The 16,218-nt window shown below is 37.7% G+C and overlaps 1 protein-coding gene and 1 non-coding gene across 2 annotated transcripts; both read left to right on the forward strand.

Annotated features, from left to right (window-relative positions):
- Positions 1-9,209: 9,209 nt before the first annotated feature.
- trnac-gca (transfer RNA cysteine (anticodon GCA)) lies at positions 9,210-9,281 on the forward strand. Its single transcript has one exon. It is a non-coding gene; the product is annotated as a tRNA-Cys (tRNA).
- A 2,765-nt stretch (positions 9,282-12,046) lies between these two features.
- On the forward strand, positions 12,047-15,524 carry atp6v0ca (ATPase H+ transporting V0 subunit ca). The gene is made up of 3 exons (XM_026916935.3): positions 12,047-12,315; positions 13,504-13,687; positions 14,418-15,524. Exons 1-3 carry the CDS (start codon positions 12,243-12,245, stop codon positions 14,620-14,622), a joined length of 462 nt encoding a protein of 153 aa, XP_026772736.1. The 5' UTR covers positions 12,047-12,242; the 3' UTR covers positions 14,623-15,524.
- The last annotated feature ends 694 nt before the right edge of the window (positions 15,525-16,218 follow it).

The following is a 16,218-nucleotide window of genomic DNA, read 5'->3' on the forward strand; positions in this document are numbered from 1 at the left end:
ATTAACTAACATAGAACAGCCAGCCTTTACCTAAATGAAAACAATTATCAGTGTTGCGTGCTTTTCCCTTGTTCCAGTCTCCAGTTTCGTTCTGATGTTTCATGTTCATCTCGAGCTTGTTCATCTCGAGCTTGTACATGTTCATCTCGAGCTTGTTTCTTCAACTTATGGCCTGTACTTTTGCATGTCTTTTTGCCACCTTCAGAACACATTAATTGATCCAGTTAAATAAATGGCTGCTGAAATAGCACTCAGACAGGATAATGTAAGATAAGTCCCTGGAGCAGAACAATGTAAGATTGCTAGATGCTCAATTATTTATTTATCTTTATTTTTATTTTATTTATTTACCTTTTTTTTTTTTTTTTTTTTTTTTTTTTTTTTTTTTTTAAACCATGGTGCAGTTCAAGAATGCACACGTGTATGTACAGTGTTTGTCCATGTGTGTTCTATATCTAATAACTCCTTAAAAGCAACTTGAGGATCAGCTTTGCACAGCAAGATCTGCACTATGTGGCCAAACATATGTGGAGTATTGAACATCCCTTTCTAAAACCATGGGCATTAATGTTGAGTTATTCCCCATTTGCTGCTATGACTGCCTCCACTCTTCTGGGAACGCTTTCCACTACATTTTGGGATTTGGCTCTGAGGATTTGTGCTTATTCAAGCAAAAGAGCGCCAGAGGTTCGGCACTGATGTTGGGTGAGAAGGCAAAGTGCTTAGTTGTCATTCCAATTCATCCCAAAAGTGTTCAGTGCAGTTGTGATCAGGGCTCTGTGCAGGCCACTAGAGTTCTTCCATTCCAACTCTGGCAAACCATGTCTTCATGGATCTCACTTTGTGCACAGGAGTATTGTCATGCTGGAACATGTTTGGGCCTAGCCCTTAGTTCTAGTGAAGGGAAAACTTAATGCTACAGCATACAATGACAAATTGTGTGCTTCCAAGTTTTTGTCAAATTAGCTCTTTGAAAAGACTCCTAAATTTATTTTGAATTCTAAACTTCCTGTTGCCGTATACTAAACCATTTTAAAGCAAAACATCCTTTACCTGGATTATAAACCACTCTGTGTATCCTGATAAAAAGCTCAACTTAGTCCCATAACAGTTTGTGTGGTCCTGGTGTTCCTTTATTGTACATTAAGCTATGTACATGTTTTCAGAGATCAAGTGAGTTGACATGAAATGAAACCTGTTTGAAACTTGAATGCAAAATTCTAATTCTAATTCAAATTGTGAAGGCTAGACAAGTGGGTCAGAGCATCTCCAAACCAGCACATCTTGTGGTTAGTACCTGCCAAAAGGGGTCCAAGGTCCAAGGAAGGACAACTGTGAACTGGCAACAGGGTCACGGGTGCCCAAGGCTCATTGATGCACGTGGGGATCGAAGGCTAGCCCGTCTGGAATGATCCCACAGAAGAGCTACTGTAGCATAAATTGCTCAAAAAGTTAATGCTGACTATGATAGAAAGGTGTCAGGTGCTGGGAAACCTTGGGTCCTGGCATTCAAGTAGATGTTACTTTGACACCTACCACCTACATAAACATTGTTTCAGACCAAGTACACCCCTTCATGGCAATGGTATTCCCTAATGGCAGTGGCCTCTTTCAGCAGGATAATGCGCCCTGCCACACTGCAAGAATTGTCCAGGAATAGTTTGAGGAACATGACAAAGAGTTCAAGGTGTAGACTCCATATTCTGCAGATCTCAATCCAATCAAGCATCTTTGGGATGCCCTGGACAAACAAGTCCAATCCATCGAGGCCCCACCTCGCAACTTGCAGGACTTAAAGGATCTGCTGCTAATGTCTTGGTGCAAGATACCACAGCACACCTTCAGAGGTCTTGTGAAGTCCATGACTCGATGGGTCAGAGCTGTTTGGGCAGCACAAGGGGGACCTACACAATATTAGGCAGGTGGTTTAATAATATGGTTGATCTGTGTATATTTTCCAGTAAAGTGCTTTTAGAAAAGGGTTTCCTACAGAACAGCCTAAGTGAAGACAAGTACTACTATGTAACATCTCAAATGGACAATATGCACTATATGGCCATAAGTTTTTTGGACACCTGACCATTACACCCATATGTGGGTCTTCCCCAAACTGTTGCCACCAAGTTGGAAGCACACAGTTGTCATTAAAATATGTTTATATGTAGTAGATTTAAGACTTCCCTTCACTGGAACTAAGAGGCCAAAACATGTTTCAGCATGTAAATCCCCCTGTGCGCAAAGTGAGCTCCATGAAGACATGGTTTGCCAAGGTTGGAATGGAGGACCTTGATTGTCCTGACCTCAACCCCACTGAAAACCTTTGGGATGAACTGGAATGCAGACTGCAACCCCAGGCCTCCTCACCCAACATCACTGCCTGATCTCACTAATACTTTTGTGGCTGAATGGGCAAATCTCCACAGCCACACTCCAAAATCTAGTGGAAAGACTCCTCAAAAGGTTGGAGTTTTTTATAACAGAAAAGGGAGGACTAAATATGGAAAGGGATGCTCAAAAAGCACATGGGTGTAATGGTCAGTTATCCACAAATATTTGACCGTATAGTGTTACTTTCCTTTTATTGCAGCTCCGATGATTGAACTTTGAAACACTGATCAAACACTAATGACAAAATGATTTAATCTGCTAATAATGCATAGAGCTGAGTCTCTATACGTGCCCTTAATTGAGATTGTATAGACATGGCGTAACCCTGTTCTAGAAAAGTCATAGATACTAGCATTTTCAGTTAAGATATATGGATCTGACCAACTCTTTTCATATGTTTCCTGTACCAATATCAGGAAAACCATAGATTTACCTTAGAAAAGTAATTATTTTTACTGTTAAAAAAAATTGATGATAGCTAAAATAACCAAAACTTGACTCGATATCAAACCTTTAAGAGAAGCATTAGGTGGTTAAAGTGGAAGTGCTCATTCTACTATAAGGTGAAGCTTATTTGGATATCGGAGTGAAGTGCAGGTTGCATTATGTAAAACTCGGTCATAAGATGGTAAGGGCATGCAACCATAGAACACTACACATGACATCGAAGTGTGATTGTGCCTCAGTTATATTTCATTTCTATGGCTTAAGCTCCCGTTTCAACTATTGAAACTTAACACATACATCCTAGGCCTATTTTTTTTTCCATTCTGGTGACATTGTATGTCTCAGTTTATAAGTATGTTTTTAAGTGTACTGCCACACTGGGCTCCTCTGTTCCAGCTCAAGCATTTAACCCCAGGTTTAACTGCTTTTCTTTTATTATATATAGGTGATATAGGTGAGGTGTGGAGCTGCCTTGTGTGTGGATCACTAAAAGAATCTTTCAAGATCTTGTGTCTGGTCACTGAGTTTGTTTGATTGTGTATGCAACAGATACTGATCACGGATCTATTTATCATCCCCCTTCCTGCATATGGCCTCTGTAGGATCCCCATCGGACATCAGTCATACACTGTTGCAATATTTGTTTGTTTTCTAGCAAGCTACAATAAAAGTCAGAGCTAATGTAGCACTAGGCTACATTTTATTAAGTATACTAGTGTTACAAATTCAGTATCATTAACTAATGTTAGCTAGTAATGAGTTGAAGAAATACAATGCTATGCCTCCATATAATGAGTATTGTTAACATAAGAAAAGAATGACCAGTGTTTGCTTGCCTGTTTGTTCGATGTGTTCAGCTGGCCTGAAGAATAGTTCACGTGTTAACTATTTGTGTTAGTTAGCTAATCTTGCTTGTTCTTGTAGGTTAACAATCCTTGCTGATGGACAGTGATGGACTTTTACATTTTCCACAAAATTTAGTAGTTATTTCTTTAACTGTCATTATTATTCAAACTAGCTCAGTATTATTATCAATAATAATAATAATAATAATAATAATAATAATAAATGCAATATTTATGTAATAATAATTTTACTCTGGTGGCCAGAGGTATTGTCATGTTTCACACCAGGGTGACACCCCTTAACTATGCCCAGTTTGTAGTTATGTAAATCGTTGCAGAATATATATTTTAATAATAATAATAATAATAATAATAATAATAAACACTTGAGGGGGAGGGGACTCAAGCCACATAGAGTTAATAGGTAATTGTGAATAGTATGTGAATAGAGAATTCACATTGCATATCTGAAAACAGCTGGCTTTTGAGAATTCAAAATTCCATAGCCTGTTTAAAAAAATAAGAATGAACTTACTGTTATGATCATATATTTAAAGCATCAGTAGGAGTAGCTTATGCAGTGCCGTTAAGGGGGAAGACTGAGGGGGATGCTCTGTACCGGGCTGCACCGGAAATCAACCTCCACTAAAATCAGATGTCCGGGGTTTGTCCACAATCAGCTCGCCAGGACTGTATTCGTTTTCTCCGACGAGGACACCATGGTGGACATCTTGGTGCTGATGTTCTTCGCCATCATCGGACTCGTTTTTCTCTCATACATCATCTACATGCTCTGATGCGCGCGCAGTAGCGTTCATGGAGCACAGTGATGGATGACCTGCACGGACTGCGCCTGCAAGTGACTCGCCCAGGCAAAGGGTAGGCCATATTCATATCTGCTGCACAAATAGAGCCGTTTTTAGTTTTGCATCTAAAACTGGCGTGCTTTGTGCATGAAGAGACAGCCAAACGTCCACATTATACACAACATATCTATTATATTGCGCTACACGTCGATTCTGCGCTCTATCTATCTATCTGTCTATCTATCTATCTACTCCGACATGGTAATAACTCACAGTAGCTTAACAATAAAACGTTTAGTGGTTGGTTTAGAGGACTCATTTACATATGGCTGATATCACTAGGCTGTTCCAAAGGTCAGTATTGCAATAAAAATTAATCAATTACGCAGTCCAATTACGCACAGAAAACATAAATATTTAGGAATTATTTATTATTGTCATATTGCTGCAAGATAATATATTATTACATTCAGCCTATAATAGACGTCATATCCTTAAGAACAAAGAACATTTGTAAAAAAAAAATATATATATATATATTTGTATACATATATATATGTAATATATATATATATAAAAAATATATATATTACATATATATATATATATATATATATATATATATATATATATATATATATATATGACAATAATAATAGACACATATATAGATATTTTTACTTACTCTGCGGTTCACATGTATACACACACACACATTATATATATATATATATATATATATATATATATATATATATATATATATATATATTATATATATATATATATATATATATATATATATATAATGTATGTATGTCTGTATATATATATTGCAAAGCTATATTACCTCCCCAACAGAGTTTTTGGACTGATGGTACTCTTAGTCCCTGTCCTAGTGAACCAGTATCAGGATGTATTTACTGATAGAGACTTCAGAGCACTTCTGTAAGTCACTCTGGATAAGGGCTTCTGCCAAATGCCATAAATGCAAATGTAAATGTACTTCATTGTACTGTGTTCATATAACTTCATGATTGGTGTTGACTGGTGTTTATTTTTTAAATCCTGTTTTATGCTGCTACTGCAAGAAATGAATTGCTGCTTATCTTTTGTATATCTTATCTTACGGCATCCTACAGTGATTTTTACATAATCTCTTCATATTAATTTTTTTGAAAAATTTGGTTTGGAAAATATTGAAGATCTTAAAAACCCAGTTATTACTGTTATTGCTGTAAGAATTAAATTATAGTACATTTCCTAGGCCAACATCTTAATATATAGACATTTTTAATTACTCTGCGGTTCATGCAATATTAGAATATGTTGATGAATTCGGAAAAGATTTTGAAAATTCTGTTACTGAAATTAGTCAGAGTGGAAACTCAAAAACTAATATACCTGAATTCACCCTAATGTAGGGCATGGATGCTGAACCACGATTTTATGTATGGTTTATTCCAGGGTTGATCTCAGACGTCCCTGATAGATAGATAGATAGATAGAGAGAGAGAGAGAGAGAGAGAGAGAGAGAGTACTTTATTGGCCCTTGAGGGAAATTGTTTATTGATAAAGAGAAATATAATGACTGTGCTGCAACAATAAGACCTGTTTTGGTTACAGTTTCAGGTGGAAACTTGGATGATGATGTTTGGCCCTTGGAGAGAGAAGGAAAACAGCTGGTCTTATTGAATGGAGCTGGAGCAAGAGGAACACCTTTATGAAAAATGACAGTTTACTCCCCTTCTTTCCATGCTGATGGTCTCTTCATCATCCTAAACACCATCGCAATGCAAGAAGATCCTGCTGTCCTTCTTTTTAAAGCAAACGACAATGATATCTATGGCTTTTTCTTTGTAACTTTGTAACTTTGCACAGTCTGCAATGAAGCACATTACCTACTTGAGAAGTATTTGTTTATGTGTGCTTGTGAGTTAGACAAAGGATAAAGAAATAGAGAGATTAAGAATATACAGTAGATGCTACTGAGGCTACATTCTATTCACTTCCTTTGATGACTTCACTAGACATGTAATATGCACTCTTTTTAACCTTTATTCTTCCACAGGATGATAACTGCAACTGTTCTATTTAAAATAAAGAGGCAATGAAAAAAGAAAAATATTCTCTTTTTATATCATTTAATAATATACCATTTAATAATATAACGAATAGAACTAACTCAGTTGAAAATCATGGTTAAGGTAAAGAGCAGGAGGAAGTGATAATCTGACTTCATGGTCAAAGCTATGGCTTAAACAGCAATCAAGAAGTGTCCAATCAAATTTGGTTTGCCAGTCAGGATGCAGGCTGGTCCTGTTTGCTATGCCTTTTTCTGTAGCCTAAGCGTTATCACTGCTGCACTATGATAACAGCAACAGACGACAGAAACAAGTACAGGCATAATAAACCGTAATGTTATTAGTCTTCCAAAAGTAGATAAATGGTCATTCAAGCTTCAAATAAAATTTGAATAATAAAAAAATACATGGGCCTATATGCTCTATAATCAACGTATCTAATAATCCAGGAATATAAAAGTAGATAAATGGTCATTCAAGCTTCAAATAAAATTTGAATAATAAAAAAATACATGGGCTTGTATGCTCTATAATCAACTTATCTAATAATCCAGGAATATTAGATATAGAGTAATTCAACAATAACAGAGCTTACTTGCAAACAATATAATTATACTGTTAATCTAATATTATCTCTAGACATTTTATTATTATTTTATTATTATTATTATTTTTTAACTAGTAAAATAACCGAACAGCCAATCACTTATAGCTGTGTGTGTGTGTGTGTGTGTGTGTGTGTGTGTGTGTGTGTGTGTGTGTGTGTGTGTGTGTGTGTATAGCTGTGGCTACGTGGAATTACTGCGACATCTTGTGGTAGTAATGAAAACAACACACTATATGTGACCAGTATGGCGGCTATGTCTACAACAGGGAGTCATATTATACATACTGTTTATGACTTCAGGTATTTGACCTGAGGTCTGAGTACTGAATAGCACTTTTACATGTTATCTTTTAAATCATGGGTCCCAAAACAAATTTCCCTAACACTGATCCTTTCAGCGCAGACAATTTTCAGTGTCCTGAAGAGTCATCACTCGCTGTGAGCCCTGTACCTCCCAAGGGCCCGTAAGATCATTCTCAACTTTACGGCAACCTTGCTGTAAACCTGACATGCAGTTCTGCATCTACTAATGCTGGAAGCTTAATGATGTGTGCCACATGATCTAAACTCCTTTGTCCTAAAGTCCAGACCAGCTTGTGTGCTTATATGACCTAAGTTGCAATCTAATGCATAAATATCATATTTTCTTGCTCAGAACACCCTGATTCAGTTCTGTATTGGTCAGGTTTAGCAGCTGTGTTAATGCAAGAAAACTACCAATCTCTGCTGTAGTCCAGCTCTTCAGGAGTGTGTGTTTCCAAAGTATTTATAATGCTGTCTTCACCCAGAATGTATTGCTAAAAAGCTTTATACTAGCCTAGAGCCTACAAAGCACTGGATGATTATGCAATTTTACTTAAAAAAAAATAATAATAATTTTGAATGGTATAATACTGAAGATGTAGCAAAAACCCAGGCTGTTACATGTTACAAGTTTGCCAGGTCTTGATATTGTAGTCAACAGTATACACAATTCACGCAATAATAGATTAGGTTAGCCCAGATTCAGTTTTATTGTCAGTGAGCAGAGTACAAGTACAAAGCCAGTGAAATGCAGTTAGCATCTAACCAGATGTGCAGAAAAAGCAAGTCATATTAGGTTCAAGGTTCAAGGCTCTTTATTTGTCACATACATATTATATACATGTGATGTAATGTAGTGAAATGTTTTTTACATTTCTACTAATGTACACATTGGGTGTAAAGTACAATATGCAATATACACAATGTGCACAATATACTATAGTTTACAAGATAGATAGTCGTTTACAGTAAACACCAGTGATTCTTATATAATTTTGGTGGAGTGGGGTGTTAAATGTCATACAGGTTACAGAGGTGGGATGTGGGAAGTCCCTGTTTAACAGGATTATTGTCTGGGGAAAGAAGCTGTGCAGGTGTAATATAATTTGTTGTATTACTATTAAATACAAGAGTGAGTCAAATGAAAACCATAAAAGTGTTAAATAAATTAGAATAGCTTTTTTTCTAGAAAAATCCAGACACTCATTAAGTGCTGGAACACTTGCACTGAATGAAATGGAGATGATTTATGCAGAAAATTATACACTATTGTGACATCTATTTGCAATTAACAATGAATTAAAAAATCAATTAAAAAAAAAAGGGTTTTCATTTGACTCGCCCTCATATGATATACATATGTTCTGCTTGTGTCCATGTGGGTTTCCTCTGGGTTCACTGGTTTCCTCCCACCTCCCAAAACCATACCAGTGGGTGGACTGGCTAAGATAAATTGCCCTATAGGTGTGTGCATGAATGAGTGTGTGTATGTAGGTATGCACTGTGCCCTGCGAGGGACTGGGGTCTTATCCAGAGTGTATTCCTGTATCCTGTCAAGTGTTCCTGGGATAGTCTCCAGATACACCATGACTCCAACCAGGATAACTAAAGTTCTCTGAAGAACAGTACCTATTATATGCATTTTATATTAGACTGGCTCTACTTGGCTGGTGTAGTAAGGCCTTTTGTTTGACCTTTTTGAATGCACAAATGAACACCACAGGTATGAGGGGGTATAGCTCAGTGGTAGAGCATTTGACTGCAGATCAAGAGGTCCCCGGTTCAAATCCGGGTGCCCCCTCTACAATGGTACCTTTTGACTATCTGCAATGGATCAAGTTGACCATAATCACTCCCATGAATATCACATATATTATAGGTAGTAGAGGAAAACATTTGGTTTAAAAAAAAAAAAGCACAAAGTGCTGAGGCAGGTTCTAGTTTGTCAGCCATTGCAGGAAAGGATTTAGTGTTCAGCTCTGCCACGTAGGAAGAGCAGCAGGATTTGAGTCCTGTAATCCCTTCTGTGTTTGACCAGGAGGACATCTACTGGTAATAATCTGAACTGCATCCGCATTTTGGATACTACTAAAGTATTCAAGGTAGACCAAAACTGAAACTAAATAAAATCTGTTTATATATGGCTATGTTGGATCTCCTTATACAATGCTGGGCTAAAGTTTACAAGGTGGATTTAAAGGTGGCAGAAAATCTGTCAGCCCTGATGACCCAGCATTGGCCCAATGTCAGCTGCCTGGGACCTTTCTTTTAGGCCAAGTACTTAATCAATCCTAATGCAAGGTTGATATGTTCTGGTTGTGATAAGAATTAAAAAGGGTATTAAAAACATGCTGAAAGAAAGTGAACACTGTAGATCATCAGCTAAATTGGGTACTACAACTGTAGCAGAAATTAAAACAAAATCTTTCAAATCTATAAAAGGGCAGCACAGTGTTGCAGAGAGGATCATTGTTGTCTCACAGCTCCAGGATCCCCTGGAGCTTAGGTTAGTATCTGTTAGGAGTTTTCTGTGGGCTCTCCATTTTCCTCCTAAAAGCATGCTGGTAGGTGGATTGGCTTGGAGTCAGTGTGTGTGTGCGTGTGTGTGCGCAGTACCCTACAATTGTGCCTCAAGCTCATAGCTCCCAGGATAGGCTCAGGGTTCACTAAGACCCTGACCATGTTAAAGCAGTTATGAATTAATACAGTATTTTGTGAGATTATATTAAAAATTATATGAGGAATATATTACATGAAGATATATAAATGCTAGTTGAAATGACAAAAATCTACTATGATAAGTAAATGAAACTGAACTGCATGGATAGTGAAAATAATATAGAAAAAAAAGACATTAAAAACATACAAGCATGCAACTCTTTTGCAAACAGTGTGTCCCAAAAGTCTCCATACAGAGGGGACTACGTATACCAGCACCACGTCAGTTGTGCCTTCATCAGTTCCAGTCTTTCTGAATTTGTTAATAAGTTTGGCAATAGTGTCATGTGTGATGTGCTGGCCATATTTCCTCTAAAAGTCCATCGCAACCTTGGAACAGCATCATGATCCAGCCATGAGAATGATTTCAATACATTCTTCTATTGTCAAAGGCATTCTGAAATTAAAGGCTATCTGAAAACAATATAATATATACTAAGTATGAAAATTTTTGGAAGACATTTTGCTGAAAAGTGTTAATTTCCCCTGTGTATAGAGACTTTTGGGATACCCTATAGGTTTTGTTAAGCATTGCCCTAGGGATTGAACTTGACTGCGTTAATGAAATACCCTCTATTGCACAATTCTGTAAAATTCAGTTTCAAGCAACTTCTCTTCCTTAAATATGTATAACTATGTATATGCATATCTATCTATCTATCTATCTATCTATCTATCTACCTATACATATATATATATATATATATATATATATATATATATATATATATATATATATATTCGAGAGAGAGAGAGAGAGAAAGAGAGAGAGATGAATTAGAGATGAATAGAGATATATATGTGTGTATATGTATGTGTATATACATATATATAATCTGAACAATGTAAATGAATACTGACATAACTCTGTGTGTTACACTTAGTGAGATTATAGTTGCTCTGCACTCACATGAGACAACACTGACTACCTGACCTTGAATTGCATTTCTTTCACTATGCAACAATTTAATGCATGTCAGTAAAATAAGCTTATCTCACACATCTGTGCTCTGTCTTCTGGTTTACACTTGAGTGGCATTTCTACACTCAGGTATGAAAATACCTTTAACATTTTAACACATTGAAGAGTTTTAAAACTCTGTGTGTGTGTGTGTGTGTGTGTGTGTGTGTGTGTGTGAAGGGGGGGGGTGACTTCCCCCTTTCTGGAGTCTGAAGTTCCATGTGAAGTCATGAGACTGAGCACATGACCAATACTCACTGCTCACTTCCTATACTACTGCCATATGTGACATTAAATCATCTTATTTTGATTTTAATGTTATTGTAACATTACTGTCTTCTATATATTATATTATATATTCCAGAGTAACATGTTTAAAAATATAGTAACTGCCCAGTGCTACATATTGAGGTGAAATACACCTCCCAGGTTTTCAGATTGACAGGCTAAGTATTGACAGTAAGTGCTTAGAAATGCCATCGAAATATGGTTTTGTAATGTTATTAATTATTAATTGTAAATAGTGTGTGGTGGGTTATGCACACTTGAAACTCGCATTTAGGCCTAAAGGCTCTGGCAAAAAAAAAAAAAAAAACACGCAGCATTCTGCACTCTCCTCTGTTCACACATCCCAGCACAAGTCTGCAATGGGTCATACTAAAATATCTGGTAAAGGGGGTACATATGGAATGATCAAAAACGGTAAAATTTTCAAACAACCTCAGAATGTTATACTTCTTATTATAGTTTAAGATAAGTAAAAACAAATTTTAGTAACACATCACAGATGAATCACTGCAAAAACCTGGAAAATACGTTGCGCGTTTATTGGACCTCCCCTAAAAAGCGGAAATGGTTCGTGCACTCATGGTTGGTCATGTGACTGCCTCCGGATCGCCATTTTCTTCCTCTCCGCCGGTGAGCTGCTCTTCTGTGGGATTCGTGACTTCGCTCTTAGACTCTCCGGTTCTTTCGAGCCTTTGACATTCTGAAAGGGTCACTCCTGAAAGCTGTAACGCTTAGACTGAGGCCATTTAGACTCGTTTTCTTTTCTCTCTGGCTAGTTTGTTTGTGTCCTGAAGGATGTCCTCCGACAATCCCGAGTATTCCCCCTTCTTCGCAGTGATGGGCGCCTCAGCAGCGATGGTCTTCAGCGGTAAGAGACACGGCGTTTCACCTCCGCCCAAGACACTGGACGCTTTCAAAGTTGAATTTGCGTTTGTATTTTATTCGAGTAGTCATTTTGAACCTAAATTATCGGGTTGTGAATGTGCTGGAGCTCTGGTGCGCTTCGGTATGGGGGAAGGGAAGCAAAGCGAAGGTTTCCATCACGGCACGTGACGTCTTGGTTGACGTAGATGTCTTTAAATTATTTATTTAGGCTGGTCGTTTTAGTCAAAATACTAAAAATCGTACTACGCATCGCAAACAGCGTTTTTATCCAAAGATATCTTCTCTATATAACAATATCTGTAGGTGTGTGTATATATATGTATCGCCTTGCCAGCTGGCAGACTAGCATTAGCTCCCTTTTTAGTGGCGTTTTGAACAAGGACATTTTATTGCATTGATTTATTGCAGTGAACCACAGTTTTGTTAATACACTTGTATGTGTGTTTAATATGGTTTATATTAAAGCAATCAGATAGCTGGTTACCCCAAGCAGGTGCATTTTGCGTTCAGTGCGACACTGCAATTTTTATTGTGGCATTTTTTTTTTTTTGAATAGCATGCCATTATATAATTGAAGCATAATCCACAGTCCTACACGTACAAGCTATCTGTTCTGACTAAATAACAATCTGAAGATCCTGTGGGTGTCTCTGGGTATTTTTTTTTTCTTTCTTTCTTTCTTTCTTCTAGATCACAGAGACAGCTTGATCATTGCATCACATCTTGTCCTTGTTACAGTGATTCATTTAACGCCAGTCTTGTACTTCCTCTACCGGGAGGAAGTACCCAGTTCTGTCACGTGACTGCTGGTGCAGAAGATGTCCCACTGCCTCATAGATCCTCCTGACCTTGGTTTCTTACACCTTTTAATGCAGCTTCTTGGCCTGTGGGTGTGTGTATGTGTACGCGGTTTGAGATGTTGGGATAGATATTTTACAACTAGGTGTTAGAATGATGTTCGTTAGTCAGGTCTTAGGTCTGATTCAGCAACAAAACTCACTCGCATACACACCTTTATATTTTAAACCAATGGTAGGTTTACCTTCTTCCACATCCACATTAGTAGGTAGACTTCCACATCCATCACAGTAGGCACAGTACACTCTGTTTCTGCCTCGTTGTCTGCTTGCTCACACTGCTTCACTCATGTTTTTGCATTCTCTGTGTTTAGCACTTGGTGCTGCTTACGGCACAGCCAAGAGTGGCACAGGCATTGCTGCCATGTCGGTGATGAGGCCGGAGCTGATCATGAAGTCCATCATCCCCGTGGTCATGGCGGGTATCATCGCCATCTACGGCTTAGTGGTGGCTGTACTCATCGCCAACAGCATTTCAGAGACTGTCCCACTCTACAAGTAAGTCATACACATGTTTGTATGCTCATTTTCTGTCCTTGTATATGCACATTATAAAATTCAGATTGATCCTCACATGCTCTATTAACCAATGTGTTTTTTTTTATTTTTATTTTTTATTTATTTTAAAATCAAACCAAAAAAACTGCCATGTTACTTGGTACTACTAGGGTGTGATGGGAACATGACTAAGATACAGTCCAGGTCTCATTTTGGTTTTGAACAGCTGGAGTCTTGAAGGACTAGCTTCCAGCACAGCTGAGTGCACGTCGAGCTCAAAGACACAGATTAATTGCCAGGTTTAGTAGGTGTATTAGATCAAATTAATCACTAATCTATGTTAGCTCGACTGGAATAGTGCACATCTGTCTTTCACCTGTCATTTTTCTGTGTGCCAGTGTAGCAATTTTTTATTTCCAGTCAGAATTAATTCAGTGGAATTGGGTATAATCTCATTTCAATTTTCAGATATTACACAAATGTCTCTACGTAGCAGTGCATAAGTGTTAATGTCTTTGAGTTGCTGGACATAGTGTGACATTTTCTATGTTGTAAAATGCATTAAACATGTTATGATGTGATATTTCATGTTTTCCCACTACCACATTTTATCCTGATGTTGGTTGGCCCTGCTGGGAAATTTGTATATCTTGCTTTTATATCTAACTTGGCAAGTACACAGTTGGACCTTGCTGTCTTTTAAAAGTCTTCTCTCTCTGTCTGTGTGCAGGAGCTTTCTTCACCTGGGTGCTGGGCTGAGCGTGGGTCTGAGTGGCCTTGCTGCCGGCTTTGCCATTGGCATTGTTGGAGATGCAGGAGTTCGAGGCACGGCCCAGCAGCCTCGCCTTTTCGTTGGCATGATCCTTATCCTGATCTTTGCTGAGGTGCTGGGGCTCTATGGGCTTATTGTTGCCCTTATCCTCTCCACCAAGTAAACAGCGTTAATAATAATAATTATAATTATACGGATACAAACACCCACCCACTACAAACACACACGAATACCAACTCTAACATCCACTTAAGGAAACACATTGAGTAACTACACCACATGAACGGAAGAGAGGGGAGTGTGTTTGTGTATGTAAGTACGTGTGTAAGTATGTAGGTGTGTGCGTGCGTGTTTGTGCTTGGTGGGCAATTAAATGTATGAGAGAGCTCTCCTCTCTGTGTGTATTATAGTAGCCTGACGTGCGTCTCCTTGTAAATGCGCTGTGTAGCTTGTGATCTTGTCTTGTTGGTGTTTAGATAGCTGCCCTTACCCTTACCGCTACACTTGTTTGTTTGCGTTTTTATTTCGTCTATTTCCCCCTCATGTTTGAAGAACAAATCATCCAGGTTTTTTTTTTTTTTTTCTATTTTGGGACCATTTGCTGATTAATGCTGATATTGAGGACTTAACTGTAAAAAAAAAATACATTTTTCACTGATTATTTATGAAGATTTTGAAATGTTCATGAAATTGTTTAATTGAAAGTCTTTATTGAAATCCCAGTGATCTCTATATATAAATACATGTATCAGAAGTATATATCTGTATAGGTAGGTGAATTGCACTGTGGGTAATTTGTGCTTGGAGTTCCTCTGGATGTAATCATCAGTTACCATGCAAATTTTGTTGTCTGTATCAAGGTTATTGGTGTGGAAGTTTACAGAGCGTGCCGTCTGTGAGTGTATGCACGCATATGTTTGTGTGAATGTGTATGTTTTAATTCTAAGGTGACATTCTTTGAACAATGTGTAGCGTTATACCTGTAGCTACTACTGTTTCTGGTTGCATTGATGGGCATACACCAGCCCGGCCCGTCCTGTTTCCAAATAAAACTTCCTCAACTTCCTTCTGTGTCTGGTTTCAGTTTGCTTTGACAACTTGGACACCTTCATGTCTGGTATTACCTTTTCTCTTTCAGTCACTACTCAAGAGCAACACAATGAATATATCTGTGCAATGGAATGTGAGGATGTATTGTATAGCTGTTATCAAGCTTATGGTTAATACTTCTGAATTTACCACACTGAGCTTTACATTGTCACCAACATTTACATTTTCACATTGCATTTTATGGTTTTACATTCTTACCAAAGATGCCAAGTGAAAAGATGTTAGAAAAGGAGATACTGTGCCAAATGTGCTGGTTGAGAAATAAGTACATAGGTTACCATCTGTCACAATTTCTGTGTTCACTGAACTATTACACTATTGCACCCCTACTACTTCTGCAGCTTTGTTCCTGGTTTGTGATCCTGGTTTAGTGACTTATTAAATCAGCAGAGAGGAATGTTGTGTTTGTCTTGTCATTAACAAAATTCTTCCTTCTTAAATATTTTTTAAAAATGTATTCCTATCTCTTTCCTACTAATGACAGAGTTTCTGCATCGACCACCTCTACATCTGTTCATATTATTTATCACCTCTTACCCAATGACTTTAGTGGCTGTCTAGTGCAAAGCAGAAGCCATTCAGAAAAGTTCTCGGAGGCCTCCCCCTCCTTCTAGAGTTCCACAGTCACTCTTTTTCATCTAGTCAAGGG

Source organism: Pangasianodon hypophthalmus, chromosome 13, assembly GCF_027358585.1.
Source record: "Pangasianodon hypophthalmus isolate fPanHyp1 chromosome 13, fPanHyp1.pri, whole genome shotgun sequence".
NCBI classification, from domain to species: Eukaryota; Metazoa; Chordata; class Actinopteri; order Siluriformes; family Pangasiidae; genus Pangasianodon; species Pangasianodon hypophthalmus.

Coding starts and splice junctions, on each gene's coding strand:
- atp6v0ca (XM_026916935.3), top strand. CDS start 12,243: ATGTCCTCCGACAATCCCGAGTATTCCCCCTTCTTCGCAGTGATGGGC. Junction 12,316..13,503: donor AGCAGCGATGGTCTTCAGCG/GTAAGAGACACG, acceptor CTCTGTGTTTAG/CACTTGGTGCTGCTTACGGC. Junction 13,688..14,417: donor GAGACTGTCCCACTCTACAA/GTAAGTCATACA, acceptor GTCTGTGTGCAG/GAGCTTTCTTCACCTGGGTG.